Source organism: Hippopotamus amphibius, chromosome 2 (assembly GCF_030028045.1).
Source record: "Hippopotamus amphibius kiboko isolate mHipAmp2 chromosome 2, mHipAmp2.hap2, whole genome shotgun sequence".
Classification (NCBI taxonomy): Eukaryota; Metazoa; Chordata; class Mammalia; order Artiodactyla; family Hippopotamidae; genus Hippopotamus; species Hippopotamus amphibius.
The window spans coordinates 201133200-201152693 of NC_080187.1; the positions used below are offsets into that span (position 1 = coordinate 201133200).

A 19494-nucleotide genomic window follows, 5' to 3' on the forward strand; every position below is an offset into this window, starting at 1 on the left:
CATTTCCCTAATGACTAATGACGTTGAACATTTTTTTTATGTCCTCTGATTAGTTATTTGTGTGTCTTCTTTGGTGAATTGTCTGATCAAGTCTTCTCCCATTTAAAAAAATTTTTTTTTTCATTGTGGTAAGATATTTATCATTTTAACCATTTTAAAGTGTGCAGTTCATTAACATTAATTATATTCACAGTGTTGTGTGTAACCATCACCACTATCGATTTCCAAAGCTTTTTGATTATCCTAAACAGAAACTCTGTTCCCACTAAACAATAACTCTCCATTCTACTCTCACCTCAGCCCTGGGTAACCTCTGTTATATACTCTGTCTCTATGCATTTCCTGGTTCTAGGCATATGACATAAGTGGAATCATACAGTATTTGACCTTTTGTGTCTGGGTCATTTCACTTAGCAACAAGATTTATCCATGTTGTAGCAGGTGTCAGAACTCATTTTTAAATTAGGTTATTTGTCTTATTATTGAGTTGTAAAATTTCTTTATATAGTGTAGATACAGGTCCCTAATCAGATAAGTGATTTGCAAAGTATTTTCTCCCATTCTGTGGCTTATATTTTCATTCTCCCAATGGTGTCTTTTGAAGCACAGATTTTACAAATTTTAATGAAGTCCAACTTATCAGGTTTTTTTTTTTATGGTTTATATTTTTGGTGTTGTGTCTTAAGAACTGTTTTCTTAACCCAAGGTCACAAAGCTTTTCTGCTCTGTTTTCTTCAAAAGTTAATTTTAGTTTTTACCTTTAGGTCTGTGATCCATTTTGAGTTAATATTCATATAGTTTTCATGTATGAAGTAAGGCTAAAGATCTAAGTTAAATTTTTTTTGTATGTATATCCAAGGAAAAATCTATCATTTTCCCATTTGTCCGTTTGTCAAAAATGAATGAATCATAAAATTTAAGGGTTAATTTCTAAATTCCATTGATCTGTATGGCTTTCCTATGCCAATAGCACATTGCCTTAATTTCTAGCCTTAGAGTACATTTTGAAATCATGTAGTATAAATCCTCTAACTTTGCTCTTCTTTTCAAAATTGTTTCAGCTATTCTAGGTCCTTTGCATTTTCATATAGATTTTAGGATTAGCTTGTCAGTTTCTATAAAAAGCCTGCTGAGATTTTGACAGAGACTGCTTTGAATGTATATATCAATTTGGGGAGAATTGCTATCTTAATATTGAGTCTTCAGTTGTTTCAAAGAATCAATTCCTGGTTTTATTATTTTTTCCTATTTGCTTTTTTTTTTCTATTTCATTGCTTTCAACTCTATATTGTTTCCTTTTTCTCTGCTTGCTTTAGTTTAGTTTGTTTCTCTTTTCTAGTTTCTTAAGGTGGAAACTTAAGGAATTGGTTTGAGATCTTTCTTCTCTTCTGATAATGGTGTTTAAAGCCATAATGTGTCCTCTAAGCACTGCTTTGGCTGCTTCCATGAGTTTTGGTATGTTGTGTTTTTGTTTTCATTCGGTTCAAAATATTTTCATTCAGTTCAAAATAAGATTTCCCTTGTGTGTGTTGTGTTTTTTTTTGGTGCATGTGTTACTTAGAGGTGTGTTATTTAATTTCCAGTTGTTTGAGGCTTCCCCAAATTTATTTCTGTTGTGGATCTCTAATTTAATTCATGTGGACAGAGAACATACTTTGTATATTTTTAATCTCTTTAAATTTATTGAGACTTTTTCGATTATTGAAATGTCCAACTTTTAATTGTTGAATTGTCTATTGCTCCTTTCAGTTCTGCCAGTTTTGCTTCATGTATTTTGGGGCTTTGTTGTTATGTGCGTATACATTTGTAATGTGTATATTTTCCTGATGTAGTGATTCTTCTGTCATTATAAGATGTCTCTCTTTGTCTCTAGTAATATTTCTTGTCTTAAAGTCTATTTTGTCTGATATTAATATAGCTATTCCAACTCTTTTATGGCTACTGTTCGCATAGTTGCTTTCCTTTTTTGATAATTCTCATGCAGCTTATACCTAAGTGAGGTCCTAGTGTACCACATGATTAACAACTTTCACTGTCCTTTGAGATTACTGCATACCTTTACTAAGGACAGAGATTTACTCAGAGTTGTACCCTAATTGAAGTACATTTGTCTTCAGGGTTCTAAGATTTCTGGTCTATACTTCTTTTGATGTTTAAAGAAAAGGGCTGTGTGTTTGTTTTAGGGGGATGTCATGAATCTTTGTTGCTTCAGTGACTGATGGCATCCCTTCCAATTTCCTTGGGTCACAGAAATTTGATTTCCCTTTGGAGTTTACCTTTCTTCCATTGGATGCAGACTAGACAGCTATTAATCAGGGTGTCTTACCACCTTTTTGGCTAATGAGGATTGGTGTCCATAACACAGACCATAGCGTTGAGACTCTCACTTCCTAGAGCTTGAAACCTGAGCAGAGTGTTCCAGTCACAGGAGCACCTTCCCTGCTGGTGTGCCTGTAGGATGCTGGGCAGTGGTTCCTGCTGCCTGGACCCTAGGAAATACCTTTCGTGTCTTTTTCTCAGTCTGGATCCCCTGCTACCCTGTCGATTGTGTGCACTTCTCCCCTGTATCCTTCCAATAAGTTCCAGATTTTCCACCTAAGTTAGCTGGTGTCCGGTTCGATTGCCAGCAGCCAAAGAACTCTAATGGGTATCTGAGGGGCATAGAACACTTAAGAGATTGCTGTAAATAATTTACTTGTTTTTGGAAGGTGGTGTCTATATTTAGAATGATCTTTCCAGTTTTATATTTGAGGGCTAAAGCAGTTTTATTCCAGAGGCTGAATAACTTGGCAACCCCAAGTTGGCACCTTCAAAAAAACTGAAGAACCCCAACTTAAACATCAATTTTGAAAAGAGAGATATTTTAGGGGACTGATAAGCCCTGCTGCACTCAAATCGAGACAGGGCGATAGATAAAATCAAAGTGATTGGGGATAAATAACAATTCTCAGATTCCTGTTCCCTCCACCAGCGGCAAGAAGTGTGTCACCAAAAAATGCAAATCCCCCTGTGTTTCATGTTGGAAGGTAGTGTGACCTCCCTTTCTTCCGACGCCCAGCATTTCCCTGTGGGTACTCTGCTGGATTCTCACTGCTTATGTGGGTGGTGGACCGACCAGAGACTGGAGACCGTCTACTCCACATTACTGTCCTCAAGTAAAAGCAAAGAGTGTAACTCTACCCTTAGAAAACCCTGGACTGAATTTTTTCTGTCCACATAAGCGGTGCTAGTGCTTTAGCTGCAGCTGTGGGATCTGGGGAATAACTTCCCCTTTGGTAGCTGCTGTGTACTAATCCAACCATCAGAACTGTTCAAAATATAGAATTTCCAACCTCAGCTGAGCCCTTGGTGCTGTTTAATAGTTCCTTCATTCTAGGAAGCCCTCGCTACCAGTTCCTTCCCTGGCCCCAATTCTTTTCCCCTTAATGTATCCTGGGCACCCAGCACTTGCTGCTGTTACCATAGTATTTATTGAATAGGACTGACATTGTTTCTTTGCAAGTCTGTATCCCTTGATAGATTGGGAGCCCTTCCAATAGAAATGAACTTTGTCTTACTCACCTTCACATTGTCCAGCACAATGTTTGGAACAAAATGCCACGAATGCTTATTAAATGAATAAATGCCTAATTCAGACTGAAGGCCACTGCAGATCTTCTGGTAGCAAAAGAACTAGAAGAGACCCTGAGGTCATTTGTGCAAACTATGTCCTTTTCAGATGAGGCATCCAAGGCCCAGGGAAGTGAAGAGACTTCTCTGAGATCTCAAGGCCAGTAAGTGGCAGTACTACTAAACCCAGACTCTTATTAAACTCTAAAGATAAGCTCCTTTCACTTTTCTAGTTTGCCTCTAGGAAGCTCCCCTGGAACCCTGATCTTAGGTAACCAGCTCTCAAATGTGACAGGCAGTGCTATTCAGTCATTTTTTGCTTTCTGAGTATTTCTTCCCCCTCAGGAAGAATTTCTTCATGAAACTAGGTAATTAAAGTTCTGGTTCTCACTGAGTCCTCTCCTGCCCCCTCATGCCTTTGGTGTGACTTCATTGAACTGCTTAGATAATTAGAGTTAATACCAAACATATCTAGGAATCCAAAGCCATCAATCATTTAGGCTTTTGCTAATTATTTTTCTTTAAGATGTGTTTTTAACACGATTTTTCTTTAATGTGTATTTATGATGATTTTTAAATAATTTACAATGCAGTGAGTTTTAAACTAATTTCAGTTCTGCTGTTTTTCCATCTGAAACACATTTTATGTAATGATTATTCTTCCCTTAACCAGACAGCACTTTTCCATTTACATATATTTTTAGAGTCTGCAGTTTGCAAATGAATAGATGATTTCCATTCTAGAGAGGGAAGTCTGAGTAAAATCTAATTCTGGAAAAAAATTTACTTTGCATATATGAGCATTTACTTTTTTGGTAACTGGTAATAACCATATATCATTATAAAGTAACAGAAGAAAGTTTGGAAAGAAATTGAATAGACTTTTATATGAAACACTGATTGAATAGTTTTATGTAGATTGTGAGCCTAAGCATGTTTACCCAAACATAACCAAAATTAGGATGCTTAATGAGACATCAGAATTGCCTCATTGTAGCCAGACTCTGTTAAAACGAAATCATGGTGTAGATTAAACTTTTTAAAGTACTAAAAGGAAGTCTTTATTTATAAGCAATATAAAATTAGGAGGGCGGATGTTATGCAAAGGCAATATGCATATTTAAAGCAAAGAGATGTGAAGATACTCAAATTATATTTAAATGATATGAAAAGTACATTTCTTTAAATGATATGAAAGGTATATTTCTTGTCTGTAGATTCTTTTTTTTTTTAATAAATTTATTTATTTATTTATGTATTTTATTGGCTGTGTTGGGTCTTTTTTGCTGTGCGTGGGCTTTCTTTTAGTTGCAGCGAGTGGGGGCTATTCTTTGTTGTGGTGCATGGGCTCCTCATTGCTGTGGCTTCTCTTGTTGCGGAGCATGGGCTCTAGGCACATGGGCTTCAGTAGTTGCAGCACGTGGGCTCAATAGTTGTGGCTCACAGGATCTAAAGTGCAGGCTCAATTGTTGTGGCGCACAGGCTTAGTTGCTCCATGGCATGTGGGATCTTCCTGGGGCAGGGATCGAACCCGTGTCCCCTGCATTGGCAGGCGGATTCTTAACCGCTGTGCCACCTAGGAAGCCCCTTGTCTGTAGATTCTTAATGAATTTCTTCTGTAAATTGCCTGGTTTTTAGGTTATTTTCATTTCTGGTTTTCACTGGTTTTTTAGTTCACTCAGTAAAATTTTACTGGATAATTGTTTTGTAAAACTCTGTCCCTGCAGGTGATTTTGTTATTAGAAAACTAAAACTGAAACCATTCTCGACATGCACAGCTCACTCCAGGCTCCTGATTGAGCTAGTCAAGTTGAGACACGTTAATATTAAGTCTTAGTAAATTTGTCTCGGTAAGTCTTCATGATTATCCTGTGACTCTGTACACAGTTATATACAGGAAGAAAAGTAAAATATATTGTCATACCACTAGCCAATGTGATCCTCAAGAACTAGAACTGAGTCTTCATTTTTCTACTTTTTATCACCTACACGGTGTCTGTCACATGGTAGGAGCTCAAGAAATCTTTCATAATGAAAAGCTCTAGGGTTCCTGGTTCTGCGAGAACCCTGTAGTTATTGCCTGTGTTTTACCAGCAGATTCCAATGGCAAAACAGATGACTCCTGTGGGCTAGTGTCTAGTAGGTCCTTGATAAATGTTGAATGAAGGAATCTATTGTTTTAATACATCCCGACTCATCATCTCAGTGGGCAGTTTGCCTTGCTGTGTGGAGTATATTATCAATTATTTATTCCTCAGAAACTTTCCACACATGGTTGTCATCATTATAAATTCAGAAGAGGTAATGTGGTCACCTGTGAATTACACATGTCTGGATTATCCATGCTAGCTTTGATTTAAGTGCAAATCAGTCCTCGGGAGCCAAGTCCTTGTAAGCAGTCCAGGGCCCTTTTCTGGGGGGGTAGCTTTCCCTATGATGTCAGTTAATGGCTTAGGGAAGTGGTTGGGACCCCACCTCCTTGTGGGGCTTTCACTGTGTCTTTGGCCTTTGGAGAACCAGGCAGTGGGGTCTGCTACCCAACTGATTAGAACCTGCAGACCCTTTCTTGGCTTCCGTGTGTTCAGGCTTCATCATGTCCTGCTGGCTTTGACTTGGCAAAGGGAAAATGTGTCAAACCCTCATCTCATTGACTAGATTATACATAATTTTCTAGCTTCATAATTTGCAAATAGCTATTGCAGAGTTTGCTGAACTGAAGTGCTATGTGCAGTGTTGGGCCTTATTAACAAATCACAGCAGAGGTGTGGATCATGATGTTAACATGTACTTGGACGGACAGACAGGAACTTGGTTCAGTGTGAACCTAGCACTGTCAACGAGGAGAGAGTCTCGGCTGTTGGACCTCATATAGTTACCTAAGAGGGGGATTTCAGCCTGCAGCTGCACAATCTTGTCCCATTGGAACAGGTACATTAGCAGAGGGACTTTGATGATTATCGTGTGTGTTGGTCCAAGACCTCCAAAGAAATAGAACCAATAGGATATATTTACTATAAGGTATTGCCTCACGTGAGTACGGAGACTGAGGAGTTCCACCATCTGCCATCTGCAAGCTGGAGAACAGGAAAGCTGGGGTGTAATTCCAAGGCCTGAGAGCCAGGGGGGCAATAGTCTAGATTCCAGTCCAGGTCTGAAGACCCGAGACCCAGGAGTGCTGAGGGCAAGAGATCAGTGTCCCAACTCAGTCAGGCAGAAAGTGAATTCCACCTTCCTTCTTCTTTTTTTTTCCTATTATGACACTCAGTGGATTGGATGATGCCTCTGCACGTTGGGGAGGGCCTTCTACTTTACTAAGTTCACCAATTCAAATGCTAATCTCTTCTGGAAACACCCTCACAGACACACCCAGAAATAATGTTTATCCAGCTGTCTGGGCATCCCAGTTAAGTTGACGTATAATTAACTATCATAGTATCCAAATTCATTTTTTCTTTTTTTTAAACTCTGTGCACTAGACTTGGCTTGTCATGTGGCTTGACTCTAGGGGAAGAAGATAGTGAATGCAGTTTGAAAATTTGTTTGGTTCTGAATATTTGATAGAGGTTTTCCATGTAAATTAACAAATTGGTGTTTCGGTGTCTGCCCTTGTCTCTAATACATTTTAGCTTGTCTGACTCCATCTTTGAGGGCCTGATCAGCTCCAGGCATCACCTAGATAGAGTCTCCGAGCCTTCAGTGTAGATAATCAAGTCCTGGAACATGGAGCTAAAAGAATTGATAAATTACTCAGCTACCTGCTGGGAGCCAGGTCTCATTAGAGGCACTGGGGCCAAAGTAGTGACACAGGCATAAAAGTCCCCTGCTTTTTGGCCTGCTGCACATGCTAGTGGGGTTTATGGGAGTGAACCCTAAGTAGCCAAGGTAATTTCAGCCTAAGTCCAGGGCTCTGATAAGATGATATGATGGAGAGTGAGTGTGAGGCTGTTTTAGGTAGGGTGATGGGGGTGTAAGGTGACATGTGAACTAGACCACAGTGACAGAAGGGCCAGGCAAGCCAACGTGGTAGTAAGGGGAAAGGAGACACACAGATCAGAGAACATTCCAGAGAGAAGGCACTGCGGGTTCCAAGACTGTAAGGTAGAAGAAGCTTGGCATGTTGGAGAAGAAAGAGGACCAATGAGACTAGTGTCGGGGCCGGTGGGGGTGTGCAGCGGTTGGGGGGTGATGGGAAGCCATTATTTAATTTTAAGCAAAAGAATTTAGAGTATTTATTCATATGTTTGATGCTGAGAATACACTAGTGAATGAAACAGATTAGAAACCCTTGTCCTCGTGTTGCTTACGTACTGATCTGTATTTCAAAAAGATCACTCTGGCGGCTGCCAGAGAAGGGAATGTCGGGAAGCAAGAATGGGGGCAGGGACATGGGCTGGGGCGTCCAGAGCAACTTGGATTAGGGAGTCAGAGTGGAGATGGGGAGAAGTGGATCTCTCTGGAGGTTCTGGATCTGTCTTGGAGGTCGAGCTGATAGGACTTCTTGCATATTGGAGACTTCCGTTTAGGACTCGGCAAGTTTTAGAGACCCATTGACTATCAGATGGAAATGCCTGGAAGACAATTGGTATATGAGGCTGGAATCCTGGGGAGTTTTAAGTCCTGGAGTGAAGAATAAAAAGCCATGTAGGGAGATACTGTCTTATAAGGCCCTGCCCTGATGTAATGAGACCCTTCTCCATGTGGTATTGGAGTCACACTTTCATTTCCAAATTCTCACAAATCTGGGAAGAGTTGAAGAAAGAGAAGTGTGGAGAGCTGTGTCTTCTTGGTCATTCCTAGGCGCCCCTAGCCTGTCTGGGTGGTAAGGTCTCTGGGTCTGGGTCCTTATCACCTTGGGGTGCCATTTCCCACTGCCTCTGGGAAGGGATCGTCTTTAAACAGGCCATGTCTTAGAAAACATAGAAGAAGACTCGGGACATCACTTTTTCAAGGTGGCTGGCCTCTTCTCTCTGTTTGTGTGGATTTAGGCCACGCACCTCCCACCCTGTCGTCTTACCTGCTACAACTGAGCTTCCTGAAGGCAGGCCTGGTGCACAGCACCTAGTGGGCTTGCAGAAAAGAGTTTCTTGAATTGAATTGGCAGTAACAGAGAGTCGATAATATACTTAGGGTTGTAACCTTTTTAAAGTAAACACATCGTGATGGTGTATTGTCCTAAAATGACAAATTAGGGAACGTTTCTGGCTTTACAGAGGGGTTGTTTTTCTAAGGCTTCATCATAGAATTCCTTTAAATAGTAACATCTCTAATGCCTTCTGTTTTCACAGAACTTTTCAGTCATGTGAATATTGTGTTAAGTTCAGACATAATTCTTTTCTGTATTATTCAAAGAAAGCACTTCTAATACAGTATCTTATTCATCTGCATAAGAATTTTCTGAAAGTTAAATGGGCTTTTCTTATTTCTAAGCATTAAAACACACACATATACACACACTTTTTTTTTTTCTTCTGGTTATAAAAGTAATGTAAGCCCATTGTGGAAAACACGAAAAAGAGGAATCAACCATATTCTAACCCTAGAGATAAGCAAGACATTAATATTCTAGTACCTTATATACAGCTGGAATCATGCTGTGTGTTTATTTTGTATCCTTTCATTTTGCTTACTGTAAAATTGTAGATATTTTCTCTTGTTTTTAAAAGCGCTCCATGAACCTCTTACTGGTTTGCATAATAATGTACCACGTAGATACCTTGTAAAATACTTGGTCATTTTTGTCCTTCTTCTTGTTTAAGATGAATTTGAAGAACTAGAGTTACTGGGTCAAAGGTTATGAACATTGTAACTATATATATATATATATATATATATTTTTTGGCACACGGGCTTAGTTGCTCCACGGCATGTGGGATCTTCCTGGAGCTGGGATCGAACCCGTGACCTCTGCATTGGCAGGCGGATTCTTAACCACTGCGCCACCTAGGAATCCCCCATTGTAACTATATTTTGAAGGCTCATACTCTGGAAAAGTTATATTGTGAAGGGCCAACTGTGCATTTGTAATCTTTGATATGTATTTTAATATTATACGTTTATAGTATTTGCTTCTTTAATAGATGGAAATGTTATGATTTTAAAAATTTTAATTGTAAGCAGGCTTTGTTTTTTAGAGCCGCTTTAGGTTCACAGCCAAATTGAGCAGAAAGCGCAGCGTTCCCGTATGCATGCTCCCTGTCCCCCACTCTCCTGAGCTGCAGCACAGTGGTGCATTCTCATGGTATTTTATTTCTCATTTCTTTGCTTGTAGAAAGGTTGAGCCTTTTAAAATATGTGTTGCTTGATTATTTTTAGCACATTTGGTGAATTGCTGTTCTTTGCTTAGTGATTTTTTTGACTGAGAAACAACTCAAATGAAATGATTGGTTTGGAGCCTTTGTCATTTCTCTGGGGTCTAATGCAGTGTTTCTCCAAGAGTGGTCTATAGACCATAACCATCTGCATTTCTGGGCCCGTTCCCGCACTTTAGTTCCCTGGGAGTGGAGCCCAGGAACCTGTGTGTTTAACAAGCCACTTGGGGATCCATGCACACCCCAGAGATGGTTGTGAACCCGTGGTCTTAAGCCTTATTATAAACCATTTGAAGCATTATGTATAAAAAAAAATAAGTATTACTTTCTATTAACTATAACAAATAAGCGTTATTTCCTATTAAAAGAGAAAGAGCTCCCTGGCGCCTTCCCATCAGTGGGAGAGTGTCAGAACCAGATTAGTCAGATCTCAAGTTTTCTTGCAAGAATGTGTTCCGATGACTAACGTTTTATCATTCACAGGTGATTGTAGCTGGTGTGCCTTCTTCTGTTCTGTTGAGTAGCTTCATTCAGAAAAAGCTGGAAACTACAGCAAATAACAGATAGGTCTAGCAGTTCCCAACTCCTTTCAGTGAAATGTTTTTATGTCACCTGTCAGCATCACTCCATCTGTAGTGACTCCAGCCAGGTTTCCATAAAGAAAACACAGAATCCTCACATTCCTCATTTCTGCTTTTCACAAGGAAGTTTGAAAATCCTAAAAAACTGTATGTGAGTGTACGTTTCTGCATATATGTTATACTTTAAAAAATAGCTGATAGTGGACGTCCCTGGCGGTCCAGTGGTTAAGACTCCACGCCTCCACTGCGGGTTCAGTCCCTGGCTGGGGAACGAAGATCCCACATGCTGCACGATGTGGCCAATAAATAAATAAATAAAATTAAATGGAAACAAACAGTTGATAGAAGGGAGCTGGTTTCCTGCTCTCACACAGGTGGAAGCAGGCAAGGAGGGGCTGTAGAGACGGGCTGTGTCCCTCCTGCCTCCAGGCTGGGAGGGCTATGGAGAGAAGGACAGAGAGAGGCTTCCTTCTGGCACCTCACCTGGGCACTAGCTTTGTGCTCTCACTGGCTGCACCTCCCACTCGTAAGCTTCTTCTGTTACACCTAGGACGGTCGACTTAATCTCACTCCAGTGAGCAGAGAACAAAAAGAAATGTCACACCTACAGGGGCCCAGTGGCCAGAGGGAGGAAGGATAAGCACAGCCCTTAGAACAGACCCAAATGAAACAGGAAACAGGTGGGCCTTGAGTGAAAAATAATTAGGGTATGTTATGGACTGAATGTTTGTGGCCCCCCCCCCCCCCCCGCAAATTCGTATGTTTGAAGTCCTGACCCCCAATGTGATGTTATTTAGAGGCGGGGCCTTTGGGCAGTACTTAGGTTTAGGATGAGGTCATGAGGGTGGGGCCCTTATGATGGGATTAGTGCTCTTATAAGAAGAGGAAGAGAGACCAGAGCTTCCTTTTTCTGGCATGTGAGGACATGGTGAGAAGGCAGCTGCCTGCAAGCCAGGAAGACAGCCCTCATAGAACATGACCATGTTGGCACCTGGATCTCAGACTTCCTAGCCTACAGAACTGCAAAAAAATAAATGTTTATTGTTTTAAGTCATTCAGTCTGTGGTATTTTGTTATAACAATTCCAACTAAGTAATGAGACAGAGCACTTAAGGAGATCCAGGTACAACATAACATTTCTTCCTTGAACTTAAATTTGTAAAAGTCAGTAGGTGAACTAGCGGCAAGGATGATTACTTTTATGCATTGAATTAGTTGCCTGCAAGACAAAGTAGATGAAGTGCTGAAACATCAATGCCAGGTACAAAGAGAGAGGAACCATGGGGGAAAAGATAAAAGATCCAGGACCCAGCATGTGAATAATAGAACTCCAGAGGGAGACAAAGAAACAGAGGGAGAGAAAACAATAATTACATAGAAGAAGAAAGCTTACCTGAGTTGTGGATAAATCTGAGACTACAGATTGAAGTGTTCAGTGAGTTCCAGGTTGAATTGAATTTAAAAAAAAGCATCAGACTTCCTGTCAGCTTCAGAGTTCACTGGGAGAAAAGGCCTTTAGGTCAAGAATTTCATACCCTTTCGGGACTTCCCTGGTGGTGCAGTGGTTAAGAATCTGCCTGCCAATGCTGGGGACACGGGTTCAAGCCCTGCTCCAGGAAGATCCCACATGCCGTGGAGCAACTAAGCCCATGTGCCACAACTACTGAGCCTGCGCTCTAGAGCTTGTGAGCCGCAACTATTGAGCCCATGTGCCGCAACTACTGAAGCCCGCACGCCTATAGCCCATACTTTGCAAGAAGAGAAGCTATCACAATGAGGAAACCCTTGCATGGCAACAAAGCGTAGCCCCTGCGCGCCACAGCTAGAGAAAGCCTGTGCACAGCAATGAAAACCCAACACAGCCATAAATAAATAAATAAATATTAAAATAAATCTTAAAAAAAAATACATGATTAAAAAAAAAAAGAATTTCATACCCTTTGAGTTTATGACCCACCCTTCAGGGTGAGGGAGGAAGATAATAGACATGGCAGGAATCCGGAGAGGCTTTCATCTAAGTGCTTGTTCTGAGGAAAATGCTAGAGGAAGGACTCTAACCAAAACACAGTGACTGTGCAGAGACCATAAGATGGGGGAAATGAAAAGGAGAAGCACAGAGGTAATTGGTGATCTTTAGAAAAAGACCTATCATTTCATGTAAATGGATATTGATAAATGCCTGGGACTGGGTCACAGAAAGTGCTTAAAAGAAGAAGAAGAAAAAAAGATAATTGAGAAAGAAGGGCCATTCTATAAGCAAAATTCTAATTGTATCCCAACCAGAAGTACTGAGTTATTTTAGCAAAGCCTAGCTGGTGTGGGGAAGAGCAAGAGGAGGAGAAAGCTGAAAACCCTTCCACATCAGTCATCCAGGGTTGAAGGGTGAAGGAGGGTGGGTGTGAATGTGCTAAATGAGCGTCTTGTGTGGAAGAGAGGGGAGCAGTGCGGGGATGGAGCCTGGTGTAGGTGCGTACATGGTTATAAATGTTGGGAGATGGGAGGCAGCCATTCATGGACTAGCAGTGGTCACGGACATTGCCCAGGTAACAAGGGGAGAAAAGGTAGTGAATGGTAACCTGATTAAACCAGTCAGAATAGGGGAAAGAAGAAAGGAAACAATAACAATAAGCAACGTAAATTGTAAATCTAAAGTGAGATGTAACAACAAGGTCCTATTGCATAGCACAGGGAAGTATATTCACTATCCTGTGACAAACCATAATGGAAAAGAATATGAAAAAAAAAGAATGTACATATGTATATGTATATACATGTATGTATGTATCACTGAGTCACTTTGCTGTACAGAAGAAATTAACACAACATTGTAAATCAACTATACGTCAAGAAAATTAAAAAAAGAAAGTGAGATGGAAGGACAAATGAAAACAGAAAGCAGCATAATGTCATGATTGAGAGCACAGCCTGTGGAGCAAATCCTGGTGCAAATCCCAGCTCTCTCATATACTGACTGTGGCTTTGGACAAGTTACTTGACCACTTAGAGATATCACCACCTGTGAAATGGGGATAATAACAGTACCTCCTTCATAGGGTGTTGTGAGGATTAAACGAATTAACATACCTAAAGCACTTAGAACAGTGTCTGGTGTACAGTTAGACCAAGCAAATGTTTGCTTTATTATTTATGAAATATAGTAACAATGTTAATAGTAGGTAAGGTGAAACAATACTACAAGCACTAAATCAGATAAAGAAGGTTTATTTATTATATATAATGGCCTTGGCCACTTTGATCATAAATCCATGTGCCAAATAAAATGGCAGCTAAATATATAAAGTAAACAGCATTAAATATGTAAGGAAAATTGATGAAAGTATTTTACAGTGGGAGAATTCATAATACCTCTTTCATAGTTGGAGTGATCCAGTAGACAAAAATAAATAAGATCTAGAGAAAATGACTAATAGAATCAGCAAACTCAATCTAATATGCAATATTGAACCTTTTGTTCCTTGAATAGTTTTTTGCATGAAACTTGTGAAAAGTCAGTTGTGCGTGACAAGACAAACCTTAATACATTCAAAAAATTAAGTATAGCAGATCATATTTTTGATCAGAAGCCAATACAATTAGAAATAAATAGTAAAAATGATGGAAAAACTCCCTGAAAATGCATAAATGCAATTCTAAGTAATCTTTAGATACCTAGATATCCTTAGACCAAAGAGGAATTCAAAACTGAAATTAAAACAATAAAAAAGAAAACACTTCACACTCGACCTATGGATACAGAAAATACTGTACTAAAAGGGAAACATCTTCATTATTAAGGAAATGATAGTTAAAATAAAAGAACTTATTGTTCATCTTTTAAAATTACAAAAAAAAAAAAGAACAAAACCTAAAGAAAGCTGGAGAGAATTGATAAGTACTTAAGCTGACATCAGGCAAATCGGAAATTTTTTTTTTTAAAAATGGCTGAAAGGGAAATGATACAAGAAATCAAAAACTTTCTCTTTGAAAAGGAGAGAGAGTGGTAGTGGGGTGGGGGAAGTGTAGAGGACAGAATACAGGGAGAAGAGGAGGGAGGAGGAAAAGAAGGGATGAACAAAAGGATAAGGACATGTTCAAAGAAACATCTGATGCAAACTTTTGCTTTTGAGTTGTCTCCTGCTACCTAGGACTCAGGTTTTCCAGTCTGTCTGTCTGTCCGTTTGTCTGTCCTTAGTGCTTCAGTCTCAGATTCTTTGCTGGTTTGGTGGGCAGCATCACAGCTTCGTTGTGAGTATGGGTCAGTCCCAGCTAGCCGCTTGCTCCCCAGGTGACACTGGGCATCCGCTGTTGGTGCCTCACTTCCTGGTCTATAACACAGGGATCCTGAGAGTACCTCCCGCACAGGGTGCTGTGTGGATTTGTGCATGTCAGCTTGTAGCGCAGCCTCGGGCTCCTCCCAGGACATGTTTGATAAACACCAGGGATGTCCTCTTCATCTCCATGATTCCTTTGCAGATTTCCCAGGATGAATGCTCTGTGAGGTCGTACTTTTGTGTTGGGTCAACTCGATCTTCCAGCAGTTCTGCTTTCATTTAATGTCTTTCCTCTAAGTTACATCCTACCAATCCAGTATAAATATTATCCAATAGGTACTGGAAAGAATTATGAACATGTGCTGTATTTACTGTGTACCAGGTATTATGCTAAGTGATTTGTATGCGTTATCTTATGTCATGTTCCCGTAAAGTGGCCTTAAATAGTCACCATTACTTTCAACAGATGAGGGAAAGGAAGCTCAGAGAACTTTAGACACTTGCCCAGGATCACACAGCTGGAGGAACAGGAATTTGAACCTATTTGTCTGATGCCCCTCTTACCCCCTTGTTCTTGATTTATTACTTCCCAGAAGATTTAGGGATTGTTCACTTAAAACAGTGACTACCAATAAGCACCCTGGAGTGGGGTAAGACCTCCGAATTGCACTCCGTGAGTCCAGACTCTTTGTCTGAGCTTTGCCTCTTCCTGCGGAGGGGCCTCCATAAAGTCACCTGACATTTGAGTGTTTTTACTGGTAAATACAGGGCCTTGGTCCAAGTGTCATCTCTGAGGTCTCTCTTTCTAAGCCCCTCGTTCTGCAAATATGTGTATATCAGGTGATGGTTAAAAAGGAGCCTCTTCTGAAAGGGGCGAAACATTCTTATTTTTGCCAAAAGTATAAAATGCTTCTGTGGCAGCGTGTGAATTCCCAGATGACTCCGTTAGTATTTTTGTGTGTTGCTCAGGTACTCCAGGAGCAGATCCGTGCCCGGGACAACATTAGCTACGGAACTAATTCTGCCTTAAAGACTCTGGAGATGCGGCAGCTCTCCGGCATGGGAGATCTCCGGGGGAGAGTGGCCAGGTAGGTGGTCAGATGGTCACGCCTCTGTGCACCAAGAGCAATGTTTCATCAACTCCATTTTAGTGGGGAAAGTATTCATGGAGCCCCAAAGCAAATGCTTTTTTTTTTAAGATTTATTTTGTTATTTATTTATTTTTTATTTTTGGCTGCTTTGGGTCTTTGTTGCTGCTCACGGGCTTTCTCTAGTTGTGGCAGTTGTGGCCAGCGGGGGCTACTCTTCATTGCGGTGCATGGGTTTCTCATTGCAGTGGCTTCTCTTGTTGCAGAGCACAGGCTCTAGGCGTGCGGGCTTCAGTAGTTGCGGCACATGAGCTCAGTAGTTGTGGCTCACGGGCTCTAGAGCGCAGGCTCAGTAGTTGTGGCACAAGGGCTTAGTTGCTCTCGGCATGTGGGATATTCCCAGCACAGGGATTGAACAGGGTCTCCTGCATTGGCAGGCAGATTCTTAACCACTGCGCCACCAGGGAAGCCCTCAAAGCAAATTCTTTTCCTCCCTCTAGGTATGTCCTCTCCTTTGTCCATAAAATTTATCAGTGGAAGTTAGACCTTGTTTTGAGCAGCTGATTGCTTGTGGTTCTGCAGTTGGAGCTGTGTGTGCAAGAGGTGATGGGGGAAGAGGGGCTCAACTGATCTGTGTAATTTGCTAAGTTAATGTTATGTTTAGAGTCTAATAATACAAAGTTGGGATTTATAGTTTGTGTTTTTTTTAAATTTCATTTTTCTGATCATTCATTTTTTAAAAATTAATTTTTATTGGAGTATAGTTGCTCTACAATGTTGTGTTAGTTTCTGCTGTACAGCAAAGTGAATCAACCGTACGTATACACATATCCCTTCTTCTTTGGATTTCCTTCCCATTTAGGTCACCACAGAGCACTGAGTAGAGACGTCATTCATTTTTATTGTATGTTCTGAAAGTATTGGTCCGTGGTGGATAGTAAATTTGAAAAAGAGATCTTTCCCCTCCGGTAGGAGGAAAAGTGCTGTTCCAGGTACTAACTACTGAAAGTGTGCCCCTTGGACCAGCAGCGGCCCTGTCACCCGGGAGCGCGTTAGAAATGCATGATCTCTAAGGCATTTGCAGGCCTCTTCTGCCCTCTGCTGCTGTTAAGGGTCAAGCACACGTGTACCTGGGAGCTGGGGAGTTAATAGATGATTCAAATCAGCCTGAGGTGAAAGTGAGGGTGGTCTGCAAAGGGTGGGAGGGGAAGAAAGGGACCCACAGGGTCCAAGGTCTCTTTGGAGCACACAGGGGTGTTAGTGGGTATTTGTGCAGACAACACAGGAAGGGCCTTGCATATTGGATCCGTGTATCTGGGTCTGTTGGGGGAATGTCAGCCTCATAGCAGAGGGCTCCTGGTTGCCACGCTTGTATGATTTTCGGTCCTCATCTGGCTGAACTCCAGTCTCAGTACGGCCCTGGTGACAGATACCCCGTTGACCCCCTCACCTCTCTCTACCCTTGCACTGTACCTTTCAGCAGTAATCCAATGCTTGTTGTTCCTTGAATGGACCGTGCTGTCCTATATCTGTGCCATTGCACATGTTGTTCTTATACCTGCCTTTCCCCCTTCTTTTCTAACTTCCAGTCAGCCTTTAAAGTTGTTTCACCTCCTCCAGGAAGTCTTCCCAGATACCCACTCTCCTGAGCTCCGCTACCACTCTCTTCCGTTGAGTCTCTCTGTTGTCTTGGGGTGGAGTACTCATCTTTTATTTTTGTAACCTCAGTGTATAGAACAGTCTCTGGAAAATAGCATCTACTCAATAAATGTTTGAAGGAATTAATGTTTCAGAAAATCACTGTAATTGGACTGAAAAACGTTGAATCTTTTTTGTGGAGATCAGCTGAAAAGAAACCCCAGGTCTGTTATATCTCTTAGAACTGGGAGGAGTTGAGGAGCTTCAGAGCTACAAGGCAGAGTAGGAGCTTCAGGAGAACTTTGGGAGTTTTCCTAGTCACTTGAGTTGCAGAGGAAGATTAAGTGAGGCGGTATACGTAAGAGGCTTAGTGCGTGCACGAGATGGAGTGAATATAGACCAGATGGGAACTATTGTCATCTCAGGAACAGCAGCAGTGAAATTATCCTTGTAATACTGGTTCTAATTACAAAATGGAGAGATTATTTTGAAATACTTTCAGAAATTTTACATTTTTCTTCTGCAGTTTCTTATTAACGTCTCTACCCAGCTTGTTCCTTCTCTGTAACAAATGCTTTTACTCCGAAACAATCAAAAAAATGTGTTGTGAGCACCACATATTTTTGCTTTGTTTTGCGACTATATTTATCTTTTTCCTGGAACGCTGAGACTTTGTTGAAATAAAGTCATGTGAAATAAAAATTCCTCGGCAAAGTTTTGGCTTTCTTGCATTAATTATGTCACAGTGTTGAAAGGGGATAAACTTTTAAAGTGATAGTCTTCAATTACTAGGCTGCAATATTATTTCAGGTTTTATCTCACAATGTTCATGGATCCACTGGTGAGGTAATTGATAGGAAACAGGCCCTGCTACCTCCCTGGAGTTCCAGCTGGGAAGGGTAGAGGCAAATTCGCTATGGAAGTGACAGATATCCCTACCCCAGTAAGCAGAGCACACTTTAAACAGGACTGCCTCAGAGAGTTTCCCATCCCTCCCTAACGCAGAGCTCGGAGTTTAGCTCTCCTGTTCCTACAAGGACATTTGGTCTTTTGTTTGGCTTATCATCTTCATTTGTCCAAGACTCAGTGGCTTCATCCACTTTCCTCTATGAGGTCTGTTTGTATGGTGTCATAGCCTTCGAGGAGAGATATCTGTGTACTGAGGCAGGTGTGCAGGTTCCCTTAGGGTGCACAAGTCCCAGTGCAAGGAAAAAAATAGATAAATTTGACATCATCGAGCTAAATTTTTATGGCCATTATAAATAATGCTGTTATAAACACTCACATACAATTTTGTGTGGTCATATGTTTTCATTCCTCTTGAATGTGTATACCTAAGAGTATAGTTGTTAAATGATAACGGTAACTCTGTGTTTTACCTTTTGAGGAATAGAACAGCCAGACATTTCCACAGTAGCTACACCATTTTACGTTGCCAGCAGCAGCATATGAGGCTCTGGTTTCTACACACCCTCGTCCACATGTGATCTGTCTTTTTGATTATAGCCAAGCTAGTGGCATCTTTCTGTGGTTTTGATTTGCATTTCCCTAATCACTAATAGTGGTGAATGTCATTTAATGTCCTTATCGGTCGTCTGTATATCTTCTTTGGGGAAATGTTTATTCAGATTCTTTGACCCTTTTCAAATTGAGCTTTTTTTTTTTTTAATGAGTTATAGTAGTTCTATTCTAGATACAATTCTCTTATCAAATAATCTGATTTGAAAAAAATTTCCCCCATTCTAAGGGTTTTCTTTTTATTTTCTTGATTGGGTCCACTTGGTTCTTTAAAAAAAAAATTGTCTCTTTATTGGTAGTCTCTATTTGATGAGGCATTGTCATTATACCTTCTTTTACTTTTTAAAGCAAGTTTCCTTTTTTTTTTTAAGATAGGCTCAGTTTTTCTTTTTATTTATTTATGTATTTTTGGCTGCATTGGATCTCTGTTGCTGTGCATGATCTTTCTCTAGTTGCGGCGAGCAGGGGCTGCTCCTCATTG

General features: G+C 40.7%; 1 protein-coding gene across 3 annotated transcripts in view; it reads left to right on the forward strand.

Annotated features, from left to right (window-relative positions):
• The window catches only part of FAM81A (family with sequence similarity 81 member A), a 66510-nt gene that overhangs the window by 21701 nt on the left and 25315 nt on the right, over nt 1-19494 (forward strand). For all 3 annotated transcript variants that reach the window (XR_009051404.1, XM_057722589.1, XM_057722590.1), the window contains exon 4: nt 15739-15857. Coding sequence is in view for 2 of the 3 variants with exons in the window: in XM_057722589.1 (XP_057578572.1) it covers nt 15739-15857 (119 nt within the window). In the remaining variant the exon portion in view is untranslated. The remainder of the gene's footprint in view (nt 1-15738; nt 15858-19494) is intronic.